The following is a 9913-nucleotide window of genomic DNA, read 5'->3' as shown; positions in this document are numbered from 1 at the left end:
GCATGTATGGTGTGGTTACAAAAAAAGAGCTAGCGGATGAGCAAGAATTGAAGATATATAGTAGAGATGGTGCGAAATGATGAGTGGCCACCACTCTGCTGAAGCGAAACACGGGCTCCGAGAACTGCTTTTTTCCCGCCAGCATCTCCAGCTCTTCTTTCGATTAGCCAGCCTGTCACAATGTCATCATCCTCCTGTGATGTCACACCAGGCTGGCTAATTAAAATAAGAGCTGTGGTTACTAGAGGGTAAAAAGATAGCTGTCAGGGCTCCTTTCCGGGGGCCACAGATTACAGATATGGACATTGGACAGGGTCCTGCAAATCTATGCAAACCATCCCTAGTATATGGCATTCTTTATGTGCCCAAAATCTTTAAATTGACCTACAGCTGGAGTGCAAAGAAATATATTAATTTCTATGAAATCTTTTAGATCTCAACCATCACTCAATGGTTAAGATAATCCGTAGAGCTACAAGTCTCCGTTCAGTCAAGGCCTTAAATCTATGACACTGTGCCACTGAAAACAATGGTTTTTGAAAAGTACCTCACTGCTTGAAATTCCAACCCGCAAAAATATACGGTCAGGGCCGCTGAAACGCTCATATATTACTAAACACTGTAGACCCTCAAGCATTCCCCACGAAGGTTATATTTTAAGACATCAACTCTCCCTGCACAAATCCTCTTTACTTTGCTCCCAGCACACTAACAGAACAAAAGGTTTTTTTTTTTTATTACTAGCAATCAAAATAACTCAGGAAATAAAAAGCCTACAATTTATTTTTTTTTATATAAATTTAGGTTTATAAATCAACTTAAATAAAAATCACACAAACAACTGGCTTTCTCAGCTTCAAGAAGACGGACTCTGCTTCCCCACACCACGACCCTACTAACTGCAAAGTTATACAAAAACAGGTTCATCCAGTTTTGGGGCTGCCGGCAAATTCTCACACTTCTCACTAGAGCTACCTAAATTTGCTGCAAGGTCTTCAGATCATGTTCTGCTTTAGGAATTCTTGAAACAAAAAAACAGACCTGTGACCAAGGAAGCATTTATTTTAATCAATTTAACTGAAATAACTTCCCTTTCATAACTCAAAAAAGGAAAAATGTGTATCCGTGGTAGAGGTAATGGGGCAAACGTATCGATATAGCGATGCCGCACTGAAAAGCGTGGCAATTATTACCAAACAGATACAATGTATTCTAGGACACACAACTTATGTAAAAGTCAATGCGAAGATTTTACAATTTCACCAAAGTAGCAATTTTTCTCCAAAAATATTTTTCCTGAACTAAAGATGTCTGCAAAATGATAAGAATGAATGTCATCCAAACCTGAAAACATAATGCAAGGATTATAAAAAGCATTTAACCCTAAGATACAAGTTTACCAGCGATTAAAAAAATCTATGGGTTTTCCTTGGGTAAGTTTCCATAAATCCTGTGTTATCTGTTTCTGGGAATACTGAGAAAAATAACCTAGAAAAAAAAAAAGTGGCCATTTTTGGTTGTAGTCGTTCCCAAATACAGGAGTAAAAAAAAAAATAGTTGTATTCTAAAGAAAAGCAGAGAGATTCACAGGATCTGTGCCCCATGGCCATGTCAGAAATCCATGACCAACCTCCTACGCGCTTTCTTGGATTGGTGGTCCCCCCGCGATGTCATGACTTTGTGGGGGTCTATTAATCAGAAGAGATGCCGGGGAGGCCGATGAATCAGCCCCAATGACTTTTATATGGTGGTGACTGCTTGTGTACTGGATCTAATCTTCATCCATTTTCGATCCGTGTGTCCATCAGTTTTTCTGGTATGCAAAAACAAAGGTCAGTCCCTCTGATTTGCATGGCTTAGTTTGATCCATGGCATGCTTCCACTTGTCATTTTTGGGGATACTTGTCACGCATACAAAATTATGGCCATATGAACAGACATTATAGATTATAATGGATACGTTTTCTGTGAAAAACCATGACAGAACATGCATGTTAAAAATTGTTGTCTGAACAAGGCCTTATTTCCCAGAGACAACCGTCTTGCCTGTGGATCGTGGATGGCATTGCAATTTATACTTATTCATTTACACACATGTATATGAAAAGCAATATATACCACAGACAAGAGTGGCGCTGTTCCTATTAAGAAAACATATATATATTTAGAATATGAGCCATTGGAACAAAACTTTTACCTATCAGAAAACCCTTTAGGGAATGTGCACACGGAGTCTTTTTGTTACATTTTTGGAGTGGAAACTCTCCACATCCTCCTAAAATATTGAGTTTCCACTCAGTTTGTGCTACTAAATCTTAGTAAAAAGACTTGGTGTGCACCAGCCCTAATACAAGTATGGGCAGAAAAGAAAACCATGTAGTAATTAAGCCAAATTAATCAAACAGATATTACAGCATGTACTACACCAATATCGCCCTAAAAGTAACTTATATAGGAAGCTAAAAAAACAAGCAGGTCTACGACTGTCCTTCCTCATCCTCATCATCACCAATACTGCTATCTGTGGATGCAGCGTCGTTATCCGCAGCATTATCCACTGCTTTGGGATCTTGATTTCCTTGCTGCTGGACGCTGTCTGTATCAGGTGCAGCTTCTGTGCCGTTCTCTTTGTTTTCAGACTGTCCATTATTTACGGAGGGTATGGATTTCTCATCACTCGCAGCCTCAGAAGGTTTTTGCGGGTCGGCCTGCAGGAAGTTCTCCCAGCCCTTGAGCCGCTCTTCTCTTTCTCGAGATGTCTCCTCAATCTGTTTGTTGCAAAAAGAATTAGTTAATACCCTAAAGACCTATTATAAAGCAAAATAAAAAGTTGGTGCAGTACTTATTGTGCAAAAATAATCAACAGTCCTGAAGACGTACTGAGGTGTCGGACACGCAACTACACACACCTGATCTCCTAGTGTGTGTAAAGTTGGCCAACCACATTAGATGCTGTAGGCAGAACAATGCATTGGCCAATTGTCGAGCCGACGGCCATCTCACCAATACACCAAAGCCCTTGCTTGGCCAAGTGCTCCGATGCTCTCTATGTGAAAGCCACCGACAGACATTCACAGGAGAACAAAGCTATCAGCAGTCCGAAAAAGACATGATCTTCTCTAACAATCAGTTTGCTGGGCCACCATACACATTAGAGAGTCGTCCAAACCTGTCGATATCGGCGTATGGGAGCTTTAAGGTGCCATCACACACACAGATATCTGGCCAATTTCTAACCAACCAGACCAATATCACCTGACAAAAGAACTTAGTGAACTTATCCTTTGCCCTTTTGCTGGGGCATTTTATAGTGCTTGAGGGGCAACAAGTCCTAAAAATATGCTCAACTCTCCCCTATTCTGCACCAGAGGCTTGGCTTTGGGCATGTAAACAAGACACTTGCGAGTGAAGTCACCAGCTAAGACCACACAATCCAGTCCATTAATTACAGGGGCCAGCACAGTGTATGGAGCATCTCAGACTAATGCTACTTAAAGGGACAAACCTTACAAGCCCACCGTACAGTTCATTTAAAGGGGTTCTCCCGGAATCAATTTTCCAAACTCCATGAGCTTATATAACCTGTCTAAAGTAACCCAGCCATGTCCTCATATAGTCACTGAATAATTTTCTTACATTTTGTTCTGGTTCTTGCTCCACCCACCCACGTGACCATTGTAAACTACATTTATCTGCTTCGTCTCCAGGCGCCTTGCTCTCCCCCAGATATCGCTAACATTAGCTAATTCTCCAAACCTGTCAACTGCCAGTGACAACCATTAAATTCTATCTGTCCCCACGCCCCTGTGTTTAGATTTCTAATCCTCCATCCACTAATTCTGCATGTTTCAAAAAAATTCCCTCTGTGTGTCTTTTCCCAGCTAAAAAACCCTGACCATGCTGCCATTAGCAACCAATCACATAGCAGCTTTCATTTTGCCAGAGATGTTTAAAAAAAAAAATGAAAGCGGTGATCTGATTGGCTGCTATGGGCAACAAAGACGATTTCTCTATTAGACAATATAGATAATGTCTCAGATGTATTTATATTCTATCTCAGAGACGTACATTAAAACAACTATGGACTGAAATACTGATGCTTTTAGCCATTGGTGTTACTTCTGGTGAAGTAAGGAGACGAAACCCACTATAAAAGATTAGTATTGACTGAGCATGTGCAACCTGTCATGAAAAACTACAGGACAAATCCAAGGGCAACTAGGCAGGCAAAAGCCTTGGACATGCTGGTTTTCAGTTTTTGGGGTGATATTAGGAGAGGTGAAGACTTCTGGAAATTGCATTTGACAAGTTTGTTTTAGAAGTTTGTCACTGTGCTATGATTATTCTAAAAGGAATAATCCTTAAATCTTGCTTTTTTTATCCTCAGAAAAGAAGTCAGAATGAATATATTAATCTATTCAGACATTACATAAAATAGGATTAATATGATCATATTTATTTAGGTTTTCAAAGTCAGACTTGGATTTTTCAGAGTCAGTACCCCAGGCTCCTCAGGTCCAGATCTATTTATTAATAAAATGCTGCTTGAAAAGTGAAATCTACGGGATATATCCACTTTAAGGATTCTGTGTAGCAATTTAAAAGTCACAAATTGAAATTGGCAAAAAATAAATAATAAGTAACATAACTCCTATACAACCTGATGATTATTTTACAATTCAAGGCAAGGACAAAGTGCGTCCTGAAAATTAGGGCCGATTCATGGAACTGAATCAGCACTGACAGGGCCTCGTAAAACATTCTTGCCTGTATGAAATCACGGCCGATGAATGGAGCTTAGTGGAGAATGAAGGCCGTAATTAGCTGCTTATTATGAATGGGCTGGAGAAGAAGTTATAACACAACTATAGAAACAGCTCAACAGAAAACAACAATCTATTCAATGTCAGCATTCGGGGGACGGGTCATTAATCATTCAAAGTTTTATTCCAACGGCACATGGGTTTTATTAAAGGGGATTCCATGCAAGCAGAGTTCCAAGCTACAGTCTGGCTCTCAATGGCAGAAAAAGTTTAAAAAATTTAAAAAAAAAAGTTATACGATACCTGATAATCAGTCACTCCATCCCAGATTTGAACATCCAGTTGACGACCACCAAACCACCTCCCGTTAAGAGCTAATATACAAGCGTCACTTTCTTCTGCCTCTTTAAATGATACAGAAGCAACTCCATCCGGGTGGCGCTAGAAAAGAAATATAAAGAAGGGTGATCTATAACAGAGAAACAAAATAGTAACCAAGGGTAGATGCCTCATTACAAAGACCTACATCAAATATAAGGACTTTCTTCACTTGGCCGAACTTTTCACATTCTGACCGAAGATCTTCACGGATTTCATTTAGCACAAGAGGATCTTCCTGTACAAGGAAAACAAAAGATTAGCAAAATCTGAGCAGACACCGTGAGAGGTGATATGGAGGTAGCAGTTTTTCCAACTCTCTGGCCTTAAAGGGCTTGATCAACAACTGAAATAAGTGATTACCGGTGGTGCCGCTGCGATCACTAAAACAGTTCATACTCTCTTCATTGTTACTCACCCATGCCTACCCAGCTGCAGTTTATTTAGTAAAAAACAAAATCTGCCTTACTCACCCTTCCGGGGTCCAGCATTGAGTCTCTGCTACTGCTCTCGGTCTCTTATCGTCTGACATCAGGTCAAAAGCGCTGTAGCCAATAAGTCAGCTGAGTGGCTCTGACCGAGTAGGCATCACAAGCCCCTTTACTCACTGAGCTCAGTTACTGACGGGAGTGTTGTCGACGTGACATAAGAAGAATACTGAATACAGATACTGAAAAAAAACTGGAGGCAGGGGTTTTCGGAAATGGGAAAAACCTTTAATAAGATGGGGACAGTCAAGTACAACAAAGTCGTAGGGGAATCCAAAAGACCTGCGCCTAATTCCTACTCCTCCCCGCTGCAGAAATATGGGGTGGTGGGCTGCCTCAAGGGGGGCTCAGAAGTAATGGCCTTAGTAATAAAATGAACAGGAGAAAAGGTGCAGCATCCAGGAGTGACCAATAAGTAGTGTATGGGGCTGCGCTGTTCTGCTCTGTCACGGTCATGGGGTCCCAACAGAGATAATAAAAGCTGATCAGTGCCGGGTATCAGACCCCTGATTTGATATTGATGATCTATCCTAGGGGGCTGTGCATTATATATCAAACAATTGGACAACCCGTTTAAGTTTTAACGTAAGAGAACTACATTTTTCAAAATGCATGTCCAAAATATATATAAAAAAAGTATCACTTTTATCCATAAATCTACAGCAAGGAATAAAACTAACAAAGTGAAATGAAAAAATGGTTAAAAAACAGTAACACTTAAAGTTCTTCGGATTTATAAAACTTCTTATTTATGTCATGTAATAAATACAGATAACAGTGCATGTAAAAAATTTCTAAACACACGGACAGAGGGTCAGATCGACGTTATTGGTAGTTATAGGCGTGCTTCTATAACTGTCCATATGAACATTTCAGCAGACAGCAGCGATACACCAAGGACCGGAGGCTGTACAAGTCGCCCTACCCACATTCCACAGGGTCGTAAAAATATACAGCAATCTGGTCCGACTGGTACTTGTAGATCCAGAAGTTCAGTTGATTTGTCATCATGCAAAGTATTTTTTTTTTAATGAAAGGCATGGCGCATGCCACAATTAATGAAAATATCCCAATAAATGGCGGGCACGCTGCAATAGGTTCTGCATAATATACACACACACAATATATGAGAATACAGCAGACTAAACTGTATGCTACTACAGCAACCATGAAAATATATGAATATGAAAAATATACAAACTTTATTAATGAGTTAATATAGAATGGACACAACACATGAGAAAAACTATTAAAGCGATAAAATCAATACATGTTGTCGGACGTAGGTACAAAAAAAACAAGAAGAGTCATACTTCCCTAAATAATGATCATATGTACCCAGTGAAAATATGGGTTATACAAAGTATATGATAAGTTTATATCACAAGATCCAAAACAGTAGTAAATACCTATATAATCAGCCTGGTGTATACTGCATCTGATACAAAAAGCCAGTATAATTATATAGCATGATAGAAAGGTTATTAAATAATAAGGCTTTATTCCCATAAACTGATACGTATTGGTAAACATCACTTTAATGGTCCAACATGTAAACTAGGGAAATGGTACTGTCACTTATAACTTAAATTATAAGTATGAGACATAAGTATGATACATTCAGTTATCACTTGAATATCTGTTACCTTCAGTTATCTGGTTCAGTACTCCATTTTATTATCCATCTTTAGGTTAAAAAAAATGAAAGCAATGTAACAGCCCTGTGTGCGGGTAGAGCACACTTCTATGACTGCTGGGTGCACAATCTACTTATAGAGAACAAGTCCCACTAGGTCCAGTCCTTGTAAAATCACGGGCAGCAAGGTGGCTCAGTGGTTAGCACTGTTACTTTGCAGCTGGGTTACATCCCACCAACCAAAACATCTGAAAGCAGTTTGTATGTTGTCCCTCCCCCCCCCCCCCGTGTTTGTATGGGTTTCCACCAGGTTCTCTGGTTTTCTCCAACACTCCAAAGATATACCGTATTTTCCGGCATATAAGACGACTGGGTGTATAAGACGACCCCCCCCCCCCCCCAACTTTTCCAGCTAAAATATAAAATCTTCTTGAAAGTCGGGGGTCATCTTATACGCCGTGTCTCATCTTATACGCCGGGTGCGGAGCAATTTGCATATGGTGGGGGGGAGTGGTTCCGATGACGAAGGGAGGGGGCATCTCACAGGAAAGGTGTAAGTGGAGTTATCATACCCCTTTTACCTCATTGGTGGCAGCGGTGCTATCTGCGGGTCGGCGGCTCCTCCATTTGCAGTGTGGCGGCTCTGTGCTGGGGGTCTGTGGCGGCTCCTCTTTGTGCAGCATGAGGGCTCTGTGCTGGGGGGGTGGCTCTTTGTCCAGCGTCAGGGCCCCGCCGACATTTCCCCAAAGCCTGGAGGCCCAGGCAGCTCCATTGCTGTGATGTAGTTGCCTCCGGAAAAATGGCCGCTGGAGCCAGCACATGCTCAGCTTCAGATCTCGTCCCGAGATCTCAGGAGCTGCCTGGGCCTCCGTGCTTTGGGGAAATGCCGGCGGAGCCCCGACGCTGGACAAAGAGCCGCTGCAGCCGACCCCCAGCACAGAGCCCTATTTTTTTTCTTTTGCCATACTGGAACAACATGGAAGGCGCGATGATCCAACGTGCTGATCCAACACGCTGATGACTTCGGTACCATTTTTTTGCATTATCGGTTTTATACGGACATGTGAAGGGGCCCTAAGTGTGTATAATAAAATATATGCTTCTTTGTCATATACATTTTGTAATACTGAAAAAACAACTGGTTCTTTGTATTAAGATTTGGAATTTAAAAAAATACTATGCAAGAAATGTTTGGACACAAAGGTAGAAATGAAGGACACTTCTGGGTCACAGGATACAGACCTTTCTCTTGATGTTATGACATGAAGCTGATAAACTGGTAAAACAACGGCGCCATCTACAGGGAGCAACAATAACTAAAAAATTTCTGCTGCAGGAAAAATTCTCTTACTTCAAAGTCTGACGGATGGAACATGTTTTTGATGATGATAACTCTCTCAAATCGTTTCCTTGTTTCATTGGCCTTCTTCTCTGGCCTCCAATCCAATTGTCTGAGAAAGAAAAAACACAACCGAGATTAGTGAGGAAACCATACGACGGGCACTTGGGGTCTGCTGTCAGGTAAAGGAAGTCGAAAGTTGATACATAGAGGAAAGACCCAGACCATAAAACCTAGGGAGACACATGTGGCATCGTATTAGAAAGACTAATAAAAAAAAGAGGTGTTTAGAGATTCTCTAAACTCCCATCCAGCAACCAATGGATGTCAATGTACAGGGTCCTGGGAACCGATTCTTAGTAACTGTACCGTACCCGATCATGACACCTCATTTAATGCCAACCACAGCAAGCGAGAACAGGGACTTGGGACCCCAATTCTCGTGATCGACAAGGATCCCATTGAGCAGACATTTACCACTTACCCTGTGGATAAACCATAAATGTCCAAATCCAAAAGAAGACAAATGGACCGCACTCATCGGGCTGGTGAAGAAATGCTGCTACTTTATTGGCACATGCGATTCATGTTGGCCGGGGGAGTGATAGCAGGATTGAGCAGAAAGCTGACAACGGATTTGGATATTGCTGTGACTTTCCAGGACGAGCACCCGTGGCTGCAGGTTGGCCAGTATTCCGATTACCGCACACAACTTGATCTCATCACGGTAACAGCGGTGCCATCCGCGTTTTTTCTTTTCATGCATTGGTAACAGCGGTGCCATCCGCGTTTTTTCTTTTCATGCATTAAACCATAAATGTATTTCACATAAAACCCCTTTAAAAACACTGAACACATTTTGTCCCCAATCAATCCAAGCAATTTTGACAGAATTCTGCCACAAATTGCTTTGAAAAGTCGCAACATTTTTGAGCAACATAGAATTGCGGAAGCAAATTTTGACTTTTGCTGTTTTCGTGCTAGTCTCTCCCAGATTTGATCAAATGGAGCTGGGGCGTGATGTCACTGCACGTCTACTGTAAGTCAAGCTGTGAGGGTCCCTACGCCCAAAATTTCACTCAAATCCCTGACTAGTCAGATTTCTGGCAATGCGCACGGAGGCGCACGCCACTCATCAGATGGTCCACATTCCTTTTAACCCCTTCCGAAATGCGCCGTACATATACTGCTCTGCGGGAGGTGCGTTCCTGCAAAGAGCAGTATACATACAGCGGCACGATAGTGCGGCCTCACGCTGAGCACCACGGTGATTGCGTGCAGGTGTCAGCTGTATGTGACAGCTGACACC

At 41.6% G+C, this 9913-nt stretch overlaps 1 protein-coding gene across 1 annotated transcript in view; it reads right to left on the bottom strand.

Annotated features, from left to right (window-relative positions):
- Window positions 1-1044: 1044 nt before the first annotated feature.
- HTATSF1 (HIV-1 Tat specific factor 1) overlaps window positions 1045-9913 on the bottom strand; it is a 35058-nt gene continuing 26189 nt past the window's right edge. Inside the window, exons 6-9 of the mRNA XM_073543551.1 lie at window positions 8617-8716; window positions 5290-5379; window positions 5067-5204; window positions 1045-2768 (exon numbers count right to left, since the gene is read on the bottom strand). Coding sequence (XP_073399652.1) covers window positions 2478-2768; window positions 5067-5204; window positions 5290-5379; window positions 8617-8716 — 619 coding nt within the window. The 3' untranslated portion in view covers window positions 1045-2477. The remainder of the gene's footprint in view (window positions 2769-5066; window positions 5205-5289; window positions 5380-8616; window positions 8717-9913) is intronic.

Source organism: Dendrobates tinctorius, unplaced genomic scaffold (assembly GCF_039654945.1).
Source record: "Dendrobates tinctorius isolate UK_male_01 unplaced genomic scaffold, ASM3965494v1 ptg000133l, whole genome shotgun sequence".
Classification (NCBI taxonomy): Eukaryota; Metazoa; Chordata; class Amphibia; order Anura; family Dendrobatidae; genus Dendrobates; species Dendrobates tinctorius.
This window is presented reverse-complemented; position numbering and strand designations above follow the sequence as displayed.